Source organism: Pelophylax lessonae, assembly GCF_965119305.1.
Source record: "Pelophylax lessonae genome assembly, chromosome: 7".
NCBI classification, from domain to species: Eukaryota; Metazoa; Chordata; class Amphibia; order Anura; family Ranidae; genus Pelophylax; species Pelophylax lessonae.
In genome coordinates, this window is record NC_138774.1 from 6,744,727 (window position 1) to 6,761,016 (window position 16,290).

The 16,290-nt window shown below is 47.6% G+C and overlaps 1 protein-coding gene across 4 annotated transcripts in view; it reads left to right on the top strand.

The window, feature by feature from the left end:
- The window catches only part of DACH2 (dachshund family transcription factor 2), a 680,850-nt gene that overhangs the window by 443,917 nt on the left and 220,643 nt on the right, over nt 1-16,290 (top strand). For all 4 annotated transcript variants that reach the window (XM_082263125.1, XM_082263126.1, XM_082263127.1 and 1 more), the window contains one exon: nt 15,846-16,004. In XM_082263125.1, the coding sequence (XP_082119251.1) occupies nt 15,846-16,004 (159 nt within the window). The remainder of the gene's footprint in view (nt 1-15,845; nt 16,005-16,290) is intronic.

A 16,290-nucleotide genomic window follows, 5' to 3' on the forward strand; every position in this document is an offset into this window, starting at 1 on the left:
TCCCCCATCTTTTGCCCCTTCTCCCCCCTTTTCTCTCTATTTCTTCCCCTTTTCTCTCTTCCCTCCATCTCTCTCTCTCTCTCTTTCTCTCTCTACTCGCTCTCTTTAAATTTTTCTTTCTCTTCTTTTTTTCTTTCCCTTCCTATCCCTCTCTAGCCACCCGTAATCCCTCTTTGCTCCTCTTGCTCTCCCCTGCCCCTCCCTTTTTCTTTTTCTCCCCCCCCCCCCTCCATCATCTTTCTCCCCTTCTCCCCCCTTTTTTTTTTTTCTCCCCTTTTCCCTCTTCCCTTCATCTTTCACTCTTCCTCTTTCTCCCGCTCTTTCTCTCTCACTTTCTTTCTTTTTTCTCTCTCGCTTGCTCTCTTTAAATTTTTCTTTAACTTATTTTTTTCTTTCCCTTCCCATCCCTCTCTAGCCACCCTTACCCCCCCCCCCCCCCAAATACCTCTTTCCTTCCCTCCCCCTCATTCCCCCTACTCATTTCTTTCCTTTTCTCCCCCAACCCCCACCCTCTCTGCGTTCCCTCCCCCTTTTTTGTCCATCTTTATCCTCTCTCCCTTATCCCCCCTTCTTTCCTTTTTTATTTTCTCTTCTTTTCTCCCTTTTCCCTCTCCCTCCCCCCCCTCCTCATCTATTACAGTTTCTGGAAAATGTTTCTTCTTCCCCTGTCTTCTCCAAACTTTGACCCCTGCCAACCCCGCCTGGCAGACCCCGTAGCCGGGCACAGGCTGAAATATTGCGGCTCCCCCATTATTAATCGCGGCGGCCGCCTCTGTAAATTTTCTGACTTTTCCAGATGAAACATTTTATTTATTTATTTTTTACGGTAGCGCTCCGCGAGAAAGTGAAAATTTACTTTCATGTAGCCGTTTCACAGGATGATAAATGTTGGTTTTATTCAGCGCTGAGACTCGCCCGGCTCCTGTTCCAGATATTAAATAAAATAAAGAAGAAAAATAAGCCGTCCTCCCGGGGGATCTGAAGTGCGGACGTGAATGGCGTGATACACTTACGTCTAAATTCGCGGAGATAAAAGACGGGAGATTCATTGTGACAGCTGAACATGTTGTTTGTGTGGCGCGCACATTAAATTACAACACTTGCCTTTCCTTGTATTGTTTGATTGTAACCGTCTCGCTCGCTGCCTTTGAAATATAGAACGCGTTTCTGTAGGCGCGCTGCTCCGACGCCCCTCGCTATGACCGTCTTCTCTATAAATGATAACTTTCTCCCCCGTGCCGGCGAAGACTTTGTGTCTGGAAGTGAGATAATGGCAGCAATGACATTAAATGGACGCTATCGGCAAACAAATCCATCCATCGTCAAGTAAAAGCTGAACTCCAGGTAGATATAAAAGGTTAACCTCTTGCTGCCCACGTAACGCATACGCGCGGCGGCAAAGAGGGTATACTTTAATGCCAACGTGCCGCACATACAGTGCATTGTGAAAGTATTCGGCCCCCTTGAACTTTTCGACCTTTTGCCACATTTCAGGCTTCAAACATAAAGATATAAAACTGTAATTTTTTGTGAAGAATCAACAACAAGTGGGACACAATCATGAAGTGAAACGAAATTTATTGGATATTTCAAACTTTGTTAACAAATAAAAAACTGAAAAATTGGGCGTGCAAAATTATTCAGCCCCTTTACTTTCAGTGCAGCAAACTCTCTCCAGAAGTTCAGTGAGGATCTCTGAATGATCCAATGTTGACCTAAATGACTAATGATGATAAATAGAATCCACCTGTGTGTAATCAAGTCTCCGTATAAATGCACCTGCACTGTGATAGTCTCAGAGGTCCGTTTAAAGCGCAGAGAGCATCATGAAGAACAAGGAACATACCAGGCAGGTCCGAGATACTGTTATGGAGAAGTTTAAAGCCGGATTTAGATACAAAAAGATTTCCCAAGCTTTAAACAAGAAAAATTTCCCAAGCTTGAAATGGAAGGAGTATCAGACCACTGCAAATCTACGAAGACCTGGCCGTCCCTCTAAACTTTCAGCTCATACAAGGAGAAGACTGATCAGAGATGCAGCAAAGAGGCCCATGATCACTCTGGATGAACTGCAGAGATCTACAGCTGAGGTGGGAGACTCTGTCCATAGGACAACAATCAGTCGTATACTGCACAAATCTGCCCTTTATGGAAGAGTGGCAAGAAGAAAGCCATTTCTTAAAGATATCCATAAAAAGTGTCGTTTAAAGTTTGCCACAAGCCACCTGGGAGACACCAAACATGTGGAAGAAGGGGCTCTGGTCAGATGAAACCAATATCAAAATTTTGGCAACAATGCAAAACGTTATGTTTGGCATAAAAGCAACACAGCTCATCACCCTGAACACACCATCCCCACTGTCATACATGGTGGTGGCAGAATCATGGTTTGGGCCTGCTTTTCTTCAGCAGGGACAGGGAAGATGGTTAAAATTGATGGGAAGATGGATGGAGCCAAATACACGACCATTCTGGAAGAAAACCTGATGGAGTCTGCAAAAGACCTGAGACTGGGATGGAGATTTGTCTTCCAACAAGACAATGATCCAAAACATAAAGCAAAATCTACAATGGAATGGTTCACAAATAAACATATCCAGGTGTTAGAATGGCCAAGTCAAAGTCCAGACCTGAATCCAATCAAGAATCTGTGGAAAGAACTGAAAACTGCTGTTCACAAACGCTCTCCATCCAACCACACTGAGCTCGAGCTGTTTTGCAAGGAGGAATGGGCAAAAATTTCAGTCTCTCAATGTGCAAAACTGATAGAGACATACCCCAAGCGACTTACAGCTGTAATCGCAGCAAAAGGTGGTGCTACAAAGTATTAACTTAAGGGGGCTGAATAATTTTGCACGCCCAATTTTGTTAGCAAAGTTTGAAATATCCAATAAATTTTGTTCCACTTCATGATTGTGTCCCACTTGTTGTTGATTCTTCACAAAAAATTACAGTTTTATATCTTTATGTTTGAAGCCTGAAATGTGGCAAAAGGTCGAAAAGTTCAAGGGGGCCGAATACTTTCGCAATGCACTGTAGACCTAATTGGCCACCAAGCTTTCTGAGCTGAGCTCCCAGCAGTGGCGGCTGGTGCTCCATGGGCCAGAGGGGGGGGGGGGGGGGTCAGACGGAACGCACCATACCCCCCCCCCCCCCTCGGACCACACCATCTCCAGCCCGCACACCTCCGATAGCGCCTCCAGCGGTGTGCGCACGTCCCCAGTATATCTGCGGCGGGTGGCCGGCCGGCCGGCAAGTGGTTAATAAAGCAATGGTTCTAGGATTAAACACCAGGTCTGTGCGCCCCCTCTCTGTCTTTTTGTGGTTTCAGTTGTTCCCGACTTCCCCAGTTATAAGAGGGCAGCAAGACAAAGTGCATCTATACAAGCCAGGATTGAGATATAGCCCATGTACATTGTAGGGATAGACCGATATGGATTTTTCAGGGCCGATACCGATATTTTGGTCACAACGTATCGGTATCGGCCGATATTTTGTACATTTAAAGTTTTGAAAAATAAAGACAATTTTTGACACAAATATGGTACTGAACATATAAATTTTTGTTTAATGCTTAATGGCTGGCTGGCTGGCACCCTGTGGTGGCTGGCTGGCTGGCACAGGGGCTGTGGGTGGCTGGCTGGTACAGTGTCTGTGGGTGGCTGGCTGGTACAGTGCCTGTGACTGGCTGGCTGGTACAGTGCCTGTGACTGGCTGGCTGGTACAGTGCCTGTGACTGGCTGGCTGGTACAGTGCCTGTGGGTGGCTGGCTGGTACAGTGCCTGTGGGTGGCTGGCTGGCACAGTGCCTGTGGGTGGGTGGCTGGCTGGTACAGGGCCTGTGGGTGGCTGGCAGGTACAGGGCCTGTGGCTGGCTGGTACAGTGGCTGTGGGTGGCTGGCTGGTTCAGTGCCTGTGGCTGACTGGTACAGGGCCTGTGGTTGGGTGGCTAGCAGGTACAGGGCCTGTGGCTGGCTGGTACAGTGGCTGTGGGTGGCTGGCTGGTACAGGGCCTGTGGTTGGGTGGCTAGCAGGTACAGGGCCTGTGGGTGGCAGGTACAGTGGCTGTGGGTGGCTGGCTGGTACAGTGCCTGTGGGTGGCTGGCTGGTACAGGGCCTGTTGCTGGCTGGTACAGGGCCAGTGGGTGGCTGGTACAAGGCCTATGGATGTGGGTGGCTGGCTGGCACCGGGCTGCTGTGGGTGGGTGTATTGCTGTGGTACACTCCCGCGAGACTAGTCCCGACTCCAGACGAGGCTGTCCAAGGCGAGGGAGGCGGCCTAAGAAGGCAGAATGACGTCACAAAAATATTTGCAATATTGGCCAGTCCCGGGGCTGATACCGATCTATCAGGGCAAGTGCATATCGACCCCCGATATATCAGCCTTACCGATAATCGGTCTATCCCTTGTACATTGTATGGACCCATGCCCTCAGCAGCTGCCGGTGGGAGAGGAGGGGAGAGAAACCGGCAGCACTGTGGGGGGAAAAGGGCACACAGGGGTCCCAGACAGCAGGGGGAAGGGGGCACAGATACTAGGACTGATCACCCTGCAGTGCAGCCGGAGGAAGAAAAGAAAAGTAGAAGCCGGCAGCACTGCACAACAGTCACAAGTGTCAGCAATAAGGCAGTACTGCTGGCCCTCGTGCTCGGAAGTGCCTGGGCCCCCTTTTTTTTTAATGATGAGGCCTGAGCCCAGTATAGGAGGGCTGGCTATGAAATGCCTAATCCATGGCCCTGACTGAAGGTACCTGAAATTATTCTGAACTCAGCCTCCTGTATAGCAGGACTGGGAGAGAGAGAAGCAAACCATGGAGCCAGTCATTTTTGCTAACAAAGGGCATGCTGACAGAAGGAGAGAGCAGAATGACAGAGATGAGCCTTTTATTATTTAAAATAATAAGTTATCCTTAAAGTAATACTAAAGGTTAAGCATTTTTTTTTACTTTAATACAGTGTATCCGGAAAGTATTCACAGCGCTTCACTTTCTCCACATTTTGTTATGTTACAGCCTTATTCCAAAATGGATTAAATTCATTATTTTCCTCAAAATTCTACAAACAATCCCCCATAATGACAACGTAAAAGAAGTTTGTTTGAAATCTTTGCAAATTTATAAAAAAAAAAAAAATCCCATGTACATAAGTATTCACACCCTTTGCCATGAAAAGCTCAGGTGCATCCTGTTTCCACTGATCATCTTGAAATATTTCTACATCTTGATTGGAGTCCAGGGGCGGACTGACAACTCATGGGGCCCCCGGGCAATAAGAGATCATGGGCCCCCTGTGTCCCTGCCCACACTCAAGCCACACCCACACAAACCCCGCCTACATCTTGCACTGCCCACATTACATTTGTTCGTCACAGAATTTCTCTACACTATGTTCAAATAAATGTTTATTATAGAAAAAAAGAAAAATAAACTTACATTAAAAAAGTGCAACAATGGTACATTTCCAAAAATAAGGTTTTCATGAATTAACACAATATAACAGGTGTAACAAATGTGTTCTTAGCTGAACAGTTTAATAAAAAAAGATACAAAAAAAATAAAAAGCGCTGACCAGCATGTTACAAAATTATGGCCCTAGAATTGCTCTCACTCCGACGTTCCTGACGATACCATACATATGTGCCGCCATTATTGTTTTCATGCGCGTGCTCGTCCTACATAACACCCTACCTGAATGTTCTTTACAGTCTTTTTTAACAATTTTTATTTATTTTATATAATTTCCACTGACCACCAATGTAAGGGGGCCATTCCTCCCATCGACCACCATTGTAAGGAATATTCTTACCACTGACCACCAATGTAAGGAGCATTCTTCTCACTGACCACCAATGTAAGGGGCATTCTTCCCACTGACCACCAATGTAGGGGACATTCTTCCCACTGACCACCAATGTAAGGGACATTCTTACCACTGACCACCAATGTAAGGGACATTCTTACCACTGACCACCAATGTAAGGGACATTCTTCCCACTGACCCTCAATGGAAGGAACATTCTTCCCACTGACCACCAATATAAGGAACATTCTTCCTACTGTCCACCAATGTAAGGAGCATTCTTCCCGCTGACCACCAATGTAAGGGCCATTCTTCCCACTGACCACCAATCTAAGGGCCATTCTTCCCACTGACCACCAATGTAAGGAGCATTCCTCTCACTGACCACCAATATAAGGAACATTCTTCCTACTGTCCACCAATGTAAGGAGCATTCTTCCCGCTGACCACCAATGTAAGGAGCATTCCTCTCACTGACCACCAATATAAGGAACATTCTTCCTACTGTCCACCAATGTAAGGAGCATTCTTCCCACTGACCACCAATGTAAGGGACATTCTTCCCACTGACCCTCAATGGAAGGAACATTCTTCCCACTGACCACCAATATAAGGAACATTCTTCCTACTGTCCACCAATGTAAGGAGCATTCTTCCCGCTGACCACCAATGTAAGGGCCATTCTTCCCACTGACCACCAATCTAAGGGCCATTCTTCCCACTGACCACCAATGTAAGGAGCATTCTTCTCACTGACCACCAATATAAGGAGCATTCCTCTCACTGACCACCAATATAAGGAACATTCTTCCTACTGTCCACCAATGTAAGGAGCATTCTTCCCGCTGACCACCAATGTAAGGAGCATTCTTCCCACTGACCACCAATGTAAGGAGCATTCTTCTCACTGACCACCAATATAAGGAGCATTCCTCTCACTGACCACCAATATAAGGAACATTCTTCCTACTGTCCACCAATGTAAGGAGCATTCTTCCCGCTGACCACCAATGTAAGGGCCATTCTTCCCACTGACCACCAATCTAAGGGCCATTCTTCCCACTGACCACCAATGTAAGGAGCATTCTTCCCCCTGACCTCCAATGTAAGGGACATTCTTTCCACTGTGGCCATGAGTGGCACTGGGCAAGAAGGAACACTCATTCAGCCTGGCTGGTAATTATAGACACACACTAAACTGTGTGATCAGGCCAGCCTTCAGACATTTTGAGGGCCCTTACACAGCTTTAGGCCTGCCCCCTGGGCCTGACCGCCGACTTTCCCTAGGGCCTGCCCACTTGCCATTCCCCTAAATTCACCCACTGGCCAGAGGTATACACAACATTTGCAGTTTGGGGGCAGTAAAACCCCATATTTGATCCCTATTTTAACTCCCCCACCACACCCTCTTTAACTTCAGTGGCCAGGAGTGTACATATGTTGCAGTCGCAGCAGGGATTATACACACTGTCACACAGGTGTAGCGCCTGCCAAGTGTGACCTAATCAAGTGAATGGGGCCACTCTGCAAAGGCCCTGCAACTGTGTGCAATGCATGCAGTTTCTGCATGCTAGCGTTGGATCCAAAGAGGTAAAGCAGTTGGTGTGGAGGTGATAAAACTCCTCCTCACCACCTCCTTTACCCTCTCTTTCACTGTACTGCACAAGGTTGCAGAGCGCTTGCAGAGCAGCCCCACTCACTATAATGGGTCACACTTTGCAGGTGCTACACCTGTTAAGTGTGACAGGGCGAATAATTCCTGCTGTGGCATGTGTACACCCCTGGCCACTGCAGTTAAAGGGGGGTGCGGTTGGGGGTGGTAAAAACAGGGCTCAACTATGGGGTTTTACCGACTCCAATCTGCAAATGTAATCAAGTCCTTACTGTGTGAGATGGAGGGTGAGAGAGAGAGAGAAAGAAAGAAAAAGGGATGGAGGAAGAGAAAAATAAAAAAAGAATGGAGAGAGAGAACGAGAAAAAAAAAAGGGATGAAGGAAGAGGGATGGAGGGAGATACAAAGAAAGAGGGATGGAGGGCAAGAGAAAAAAAAGAGATGAAGAAAGAGGGATGGAGGGAGAGAACAATATAGGCATTAGGCACAGCTCTTGAATCTAGTGTTAGGATTTTATGTTGTGCAATTTGAAGAAGAGAGAGAGAGAGAGAGAGAGAAAGAGGGAAGGAGAGAGAGAGAGAGAAGGAGGGGGTAGAAAGAAAGAGGGAAGGAGAGAAAGAGGGGTGGAAAGAAAGGGGGAGGGGGGAGAGAGAGAGAGGAGGGGTGGAAAGAAAGAGGGAAGGAGAGAGAGAGAAGGGGGGGTGGAAAGAAAGAGGGAACGAGAGAGAGAGAGAAGGAGGGGTGGAAAGAAAGAGGGACAGGGGAGAGAGAGAGAGAGAGAAGGAGGGGGTGGAAAGAAAGAGGGAAGGAGAGAGAGGGGGGTGGAAATAAAGAGGGACGTGGGAGAGAGAAAAGGAGGGGGTGGAAAGAAAGAGGGAAGGAGAGAGAGAAGGAGGGGTGGAAAGAAAGAGGGAACGAGAGAGAGAGAAGGAGGGGTGGAAAGAAAGAGGGACAGGGGAGAGAGAGAGAGAGAGAGAAAGAGGGGGTGGAAAGAAAGAGGGAAGGATAGAGAGAGAGAGTGGGTGGAAAGAAAGAGGGACAGGGGAGAGAGAAAAGGAGGGGGTGGAAAGAAAGGGGGAAGGAGAGAGAGAAGGAGGGGTGGAAAGAAAGAGGGAAGGAGAGAGAGAGAAGGAGGGGTGGAAAGAAAGAGGGAAGGAGAGAGAGAGAGAGAAGGAGGGGTGGAAAGAAAGAGGGAAGGAGAGAGAGAGAGAGAAGGAGGGGTGGAAAGAAAGAGAGAAAGAGGGAAGGAGAGAAAAAAAAAAGGGAATGAGAGAAAGAAAGAGGGAAGGAGAGAGAGAGAGAGAGAGAGAGGGAGGGGGTGGAAAGAAAGAGGGAAGGAGAGAGAGAAAGAAGGAGGGGTGGAAAGAATGAGAGAAAGAGGGAAGGAGAGAAAGAGAGAGAAGGAGGGCTGGGAAGAAAGAGGGAAGGAGAGAGAGAGAGAGAGAGAGAGGGGGGGGGTGGAAAGAAAGAAGGAAGGAGAGAGAGAGAGGGGGGGGTGGAAAGAAAGAAGGAAGGAGAGAGAGAGAGAGAGAGAGAGAGAGAGAGAGAGAGAGAGGGGTGGGAAGGAAGGAGGGAGGGGGAGAGATAGATCTAGTGGCTCATCTACAAATCTCTGCAATTAATACATTGGCACAATTGTGGAAATGCAAGCATATCAAATTGTGAAGGTCACATTAAAAATGAAACATTACAAAAATAATTCAACATACTGTACTGTATATGGTTCACTGAAAATACACTTCTTGCCCTCTAGGTAAAAAACGAAGTGTCTGTTAGAAAGCAAAGTAGTTTTTGGGAAAAAAAAAAAAAAGCAAAGTAGTTGAAGAACTTTTGTCACATTGTTGTATATGAATATTTTAGAAATATAGAAATCTTATTCTAGCCATACACAGTGTAGTTTTTTGTGAACACTGAACAGTGCCATCTCTGACATTTGCTGTGGGGATGGGGAATGATAAGGCTGTGCACGTGTGATAGAACAGTCATAGTAAGTAGATGTAAACATGTCCCTTCTTATCTCAGAGGGAAGATGTTTGTCTTTAGATAAAATACAATCGTTTTGCTACATGCATTTTGGAACACAGCCACATTTACCTCAGAGAGACGTATAAGCAAGATATAGAATGACAGATTATATCACCTCATGCAGCAGTTTGCCTCGGTCCTGCTCTGAGGTCTCCTGATGGCAGTCAGGCAGTTTCTCTCGGCCGCACAGTGAAGAGGAAGGGAGGGAGGTGGGTGGAGCCACACATTCCATATTAGGCACAGAGCAGAACGAGGAAGATCCTCCTCGCTCTGCATTCTGGGTCCTCTCCTCGCACGTCACTGGTTGCTAGATGCTAGGCGGCTGGCCAGCCTAGCAACCAGTCTAGCACACACTAAAGTTGCTACTGCAGCGTCCTGAGGGATCAGATGGGGAAAATTGCTACCCTGCGTGGGGCCCCCTGGACAACTTCCCAGCATGCCCATGCAGAAAGACAGCTCTGCCGGGCCCCCCCTGACCGCGGGCCCTCGGGCAGTGACCGAAATGCCCGAATGGTCAGTCCGCCCCTGTTGGAGTCCATATGTGGTAAATTCAGTTGATTGGCCATGATTTGGAAAGGCACACACCTATCTATATAAGGTCCCACAGGTAACAGTGCATGTCAGAGCACAAACCAAGCCATGAAGTCCAAGGAATTGTCTGTAGACCTCGGAGACAGGATTGTATGGAGGCACAGATCGGGGGGAAGGGTACAGAAATGTTTCTGCAGCATTGAAGGTCCCAATGAGCCCAGTGGCCTCCATCATCCATAAATGGAACAAGTTTGGAACCACCAGGACACTTCCTAGAGCGGGCCATCCGGCCAAACTGAGCGATCGGGGGAGAAGGGCCTTAGTCAGGGAGGTGACCAAGAACCTGATGGTCACTCTGACAGAGCTCCAGCATTTCTCTGTGGAGAGAGGAGAACCTTGAGGAAGAACAACCATCTCTGCAGCACTCCACCAATCAGGCCTGTATTGTGGAGTGGCCAGACGGGGCCACTCCTCAGTAAAAGTCACATGACAGCCCGCCTGGAGTTTACCAAAAGGTACCTGAAGGACTCTCGGACCATGAGAAACAAAATTCTCTGCTCTGATGGAACAAAGATTGAACTCGTTGGCCTGAATGGCAAGCGTCATGTCTGGAGGAAATCAGGCACCGCTCATCACCTGGCCAATACCATCCCTACTGTGAAGCGTGGTGGTGACAGCATCATGCTGTGGGGATGTTTTTCAGTGGCAGGAACTGGGAGACTAGTCAGGATGGAGGGAAAGATGAATGCAGCAATGTACAGAGACATCCTTGATGAAAACCTTCTCCAGAGCGCTCTGGACCTCAGACTGGGGCGAAGGTTCATCTTCTAACAGGACAACAACCCTAAGCACACAGCCAAGATAACAAAGTGGCTATAGGACAACTCTGTGAATGGCCTTAAGAGGGCCAGACTTGAACCCGATTGAACATCTCTGGAGAGATCTGTAAATGGCTGTGCACCAACGCTCCCCATCCAACTTAACAGAGCTTGAGAGGTCCTGCAAAGAAGAATGGGAGAAACTGCCCAAAAATAGGAGAGCCAAGCTTGTAGCATCATACTCAAAAAAACTGGAGGCTGGAATTGGTGCCAAAGGTGATTCAACAAAGTATCGAGCAAAAGGTGTGAATACTTATGTATATTGGATTTTTTTCATTTTTTTATTTTTAATAAATTTGCAAAGATTCCAAACAAACTTCTCTCACGTTGTCATTATGGGGGTTGTTTGTAGAATTTTGAGGAAAATAATGAATTTAATTACTTTTGGAATTAGGCTGTAACATAACAAAATTTGGAAATAGTATCCCAGCAGGGTGGCTGAAAATGTTTAGTGCTGTGTTGACTTTTCAAATGTGAACCGGGCCAATTAAGTGTTATGGCTAGTGTCAGAGTTTACAGATTGTGTTTATACTGTTTGAATAGTGATTGTTTTAGGAGTTCTGTAATTTTTTTCAGGTTGTCAGTAAAAAAATGTGCTCTGTCAGTAAATATTCCATGTTCTGTCTGTTGCGGGAGGTTGGCAACCCTGCCTCTACTAAATACCCCGATTATAATTCTAAGTTTCCCAAATCTTCTAATGACTTCACCAAATCTTGAGTGCTCTGAGTCTTCTAATGAGTGACCTGAATCTTCTGCCAAGTTTCTTGAATCTTCTTCTATATGTCCAAATTTTCTACTGAGTGTCCCAATCTTTTTCTTTGTGTTCTGTTGCATACCCATGATCTGTTTTGCATGCATGCTTCTGTGTTGGGTGCCTTGGTTTTCTGCTAAGGGCCCCTGGTCTTTTATTTCCTGGCTCTGCTCTTCTACAGAATACCTCATTAATTCTACTGAGTACCCCAAGTCTTTTACGGACTACCCTAACTACCTTTATCCTTTTGGCGAGTGCCCCTGGTCTTCTGGCGAGTGCCCCTGGTCTTCTGGCGAGTGCCCCTGGTCTTCGGCTGAGTGTCCCTGGTCTTCTCAACAGCTCCCTTGGTCTTCTCACGAGCTCCCCTGGTCTTCTCACAAGCTCCCCTGGTCTTCTCACCAGCTCCCCTGGTCTTCTCCCAGCTCCTCTGGTCTTCTCACCAGCTCCCCTGGTCTTCTCACAAGCTCCCCTGGTCTTCTCACAAGCTCCCCTGGTCTTCTCACAAGCTCCCCTGGTCTTCTCACCAGCGCCCCTGGTCTTCTCACCAGCTCCCCTGGTCTTCTCACCAGCTCCCTGGTCTTCTCACCAGCTCCCCTGGTCTTCTCACCAGCTCCCCTGGTCTTCTCACCAGCGCCCCTGGTCTTCTCACGAGCTCCCCCGGTCTTCTCACCAGCGCCCCTGGTCTTCTCACCAGTGCCCCTGGTCTTCTCACTAGCACCCCTGGTCTTCTCACCAGCGCCCCTGGTCTTCTCACCAGCTCCCCAGGTCTTCTCACGAGCGCCCCAGGTCTTCTCACGAGCGCCCCAGGTCTTCTCACGAGCGCCCCAGGTCTTCTCACGAGCGCCCCAGGTCTTCTCACGAGCACCCCAGGTCTTCTCACGAGCACCCCAGGTCTTCTCACGAGCGCGCCAGGTCTTCTCACGAGCGCGCCAGGTCTTCTCACGAGCGCCCCAGGTCTTCTCACGAGCGTCCCAGGTCTTCTCTCGAGTGCCCCAGGTCTTCTCTCGAGCGCTCCAGGTCTTCTCTCGAGTGCCCCAGGTCTTCTCTCGAGCGCCCCAGGTCTTCTCTCGAGCTCCCCAGGTCTTCTCTCGAGCGCCCCAGGTCTTCTCATGAGCGCCCCTGGGCCTTCTCACCAATGCCCCTGATCTTTTGCAGAGAGGCCTGGATACTTTACCAAGTGCTCAGTCTTCATTGAATTGCTCTTAGTTTTCTACGGTAACAATCTGTTGGGTGCCATTTACATTCACAGCAATACATTGGGATTGATTTACTAAAGGGAAATCCACTGAGCACTACAAGTGAACTGCAAGTGCACTTAGAAGTGCAGTCACTCTAGATCTGAGGGGAAGATCTGAAATGAAGGGAAGCTTCCAATCCTGTTCAAGCAAAAATGCTGTTTTTTATTTTCCTTGCATGACCCCCCTTAGATCTACAGCAATTGCACGTCCAAGTGCGCTTGCAGTGCACAGTGGATTTTCCTTTAGTAAATAAACCCCTTTCTACCATGCATTTTAATGCACATTACTCCCCTGGTCTTCTCCCCAACTCCCCTGGTCTTCTCCCCAGCTCCCCTGGTCTTCTCCCCAACTCCCCTGGTCTTCTCCCCAGCTCCCCTGGTCTTCTCCCCAGCTCCCCTGGTCTTCTCCCCAGCTCCCCTGGTCTTCTCCCCAGCTCCCTGGTCTTCTCACCAGCTCCCCTGGTCTTCTCATGAGCACCCCTGGCCTCTTGCAGAGGGCCCCTGGGTCTTCTCACCAGTGCCCCTGGCCATCTCACCAGTCCCTCCGATCTCTTGCAGAGAGCCCTGAATACTCTACCAAGTACTCAGTCTTCTTCTAAGTGCTCTTAGTTTTCTACTGTAATATTCTGCTGATATTGAGCAGACTAGATCTTGAAGCTTTTATCAGTTTGCAAAAATATTAGTACAGGTTATTCAAGACATCTACAACAGGATGAAACATCAAACTTATAAACAAGAAAAGATGAGTAAAGAAGGAATGGGAGGGGAAAGGCTTAGAGAGATAACATGCTGTTTTGTCCCGAAGGGACTATTTATAAAGTACTAAAATATGATGCACCTGGTCTTAGTCCAACTCTTTTAGAAATCTGTACCTATTCTTATATACATTTAAAAGGGATCAAATGTGGTCAAATGGCTGACGAACCAAAAGATTTCCTTGATGAAAAATACCATTTAACATGTTTTTTATACAGAACAAACTAGAAGGAAACTTGTAAATAGACAAAAGATTGCCAAAATGTCCATAGAATGAAGAATTCTGGTTCTGTAGACCAGGCTTTTTCAACCAGGGTGCCTTGAGGATTACTCAGGGGTGCCTTCGCAAAATGCCTAAAAATTGCCCAAAAATTGTATACAAGCCAGCATGTGGATGAAGCCTGTCTTTTAGTTACACTAAGTCACAGATATTCATTGTGCACCATTACAACCTTCTAGGTTCCACTATCCTAATGACCAATAGCATTATCAGTGGATGAGGAGGATGTCGGTCACCTGCATAGCATTCTTGTTTGACCCTCCACTGTCCCTCTCCATCAGCGTTGGGGTCACTTTAGCTGAGCGATGGAGAAAACTGAGGGAGAAGAGAAATATTGGAATACCTAGATTGTAAGCTCTAACGAGCCGGGCCCTCTGATTCCTACTGTATTAGCCACTTGCCTACCGGGCACTTTCACCCCCTTCCTATCCAGGCCAATTTTCAGCTTTCAGTGCTCTCACGCTTTGAATGACAATTGCGCGGTCATGCTACACTGTACCCATATGACATTTTTATCATTTTTTCCACACAAATAGAGCTTTCTTTTGGTGGTATTTAATTATCTCTGGGTTTTTAATTTCTTTCCAAAAAAAAAAAGACAGGACATTTTGAAAAAAAAAAAAAGGTTTTCTTATTTTCTGCGAGTAAATTTTGAAAATAAATACATTTTTTCTCCTTCACTGATGTGCGCTGATGAGGCGGCACTGATAGGCTGCACTGATGGGCACTGATGAGGTGGCACTTATGGGCACTGATGAGGTGGCACTTATGGGCACTGATGAGGTGGCACTGATGAGTAGGTACTAATATGCCGCACTGATGAGCACTGATAGGCGGCACTGATGAGCACTGATAGGTGGCACTGCTGGGCGCTGAGAGGGGGCACTGCTGGGCACTGAGAGGCAGCACTGACGGGCGGCACTGAGAGGCGGCACTGCTGGACACTGATGGGTGGCACTGATGGGCACTGACGGGTGGCACTGATGGGCGGCACTGATGGGCAGCACCATCAGTGCCCACACTCAGTGCCCATAGTGCTGCCAGTCAGTGCTCATCAGTGCCTAAATGAGCAGGCACTGATGGGCACTGACTGGCAGCACTATGGGCACTGATTGTGGGCACTGATGGGGGGCACTGATGGCGGGCACTGTGGGCACTGATGATGGGCACTTAGTGTATTTTATTTACTGGTGATCAGTGCCCTGATTACATTCCTCTGTGTCCCCGAACGGCTGATCGGCTCTGCTCCTTCCTCACACTGCAGTCTCTGTGTGAGGAAGGGGAGCTGGCGATGAGAGATGATCTCATATGTTTACATATGAGATCATCTCTCATTGCATGGGTCGATCACGTGGTAAATGGCCGCTGTGGTTGGCCATTTATCACGATCTTTGATTGGCTGTGTCCAAGGGACACGGCCGACACAGATTTTCCCTGATGCCCGCTCGCGGGAGCGCACGGGCAGCCTGTCTCTGGGAGGCCGTTCGAGTCCGCGCTGCAGCCGTACTTCGGCTATAGCGCGGATCTGAAGAAGTTAAAGTGTATTATATTTGTACTGTCTACCCTCAAGTTGTAAAGCGCTGCGTAAACTGTTGCCGCTATATAAATTCTATATAATAATAATAATACTAGTCAGTTCCAGTTTGCAAAAGTGTACTTGCTTTGGAAGAATAAATCCCCTCTAATGTTGGGTGTCCTACTTGGACTTGTGGATGTTGCTGCGTTATGTAAAACTATTAGAATAGCTTTTATGTTTTAGAATGGGGTGCTTAGAGACTGTCCATAATTTTTAAAGGGTGCCTCAAAACTACCCATAATTTTTAAAGGGTGCCTCAAAACTACCCATAATTTTTAAAGGGTGCCTCAAAACTTCCCATAATTTTTCAAGGGTGCCCTGACTAAAAAAAGGTTGAGAAACACTGCTATAGACTATCATCTGTTTGGTAAACTCTGCCATTTTCCATCTTTTTTTATCAGGTGGCAGCGAGTCCTCGTGGGATAAGGAGAAGCTGCAGTCTCCGATTGCCAGCAGTGGTACCCAACACGGACTGGGACACGTCACGCTATCCGGACAGTCCAGCATTGGAGGAGCCCACCCGTTGAGTCCTCTCCAGCAAAATCACCTGCTAGCTAACAGTATGTATTAAGGTGAAATCCGGGGATTGGGTTGGGTGTTCTGTCATTAGTCAGTGATGAAAGAGGCAAGTACAGGAGCTTAGCTCCATTAAATTCTACATAGTCACATTATGTGATAATTATAGGCTGATAAGTAGGGAAAAGTGAATTGATTTACCCAAAAAGTTCCGCCTAGATGAGGCAGAATGAGGTGTGTTTTTGCCTGGATAATCCCAATTTCTTCCAATGTGATGGGTAGTTGAGTTGATTTCTCTGTCCCGTAAGCTTGCACGCAGGTCCTTTGGAC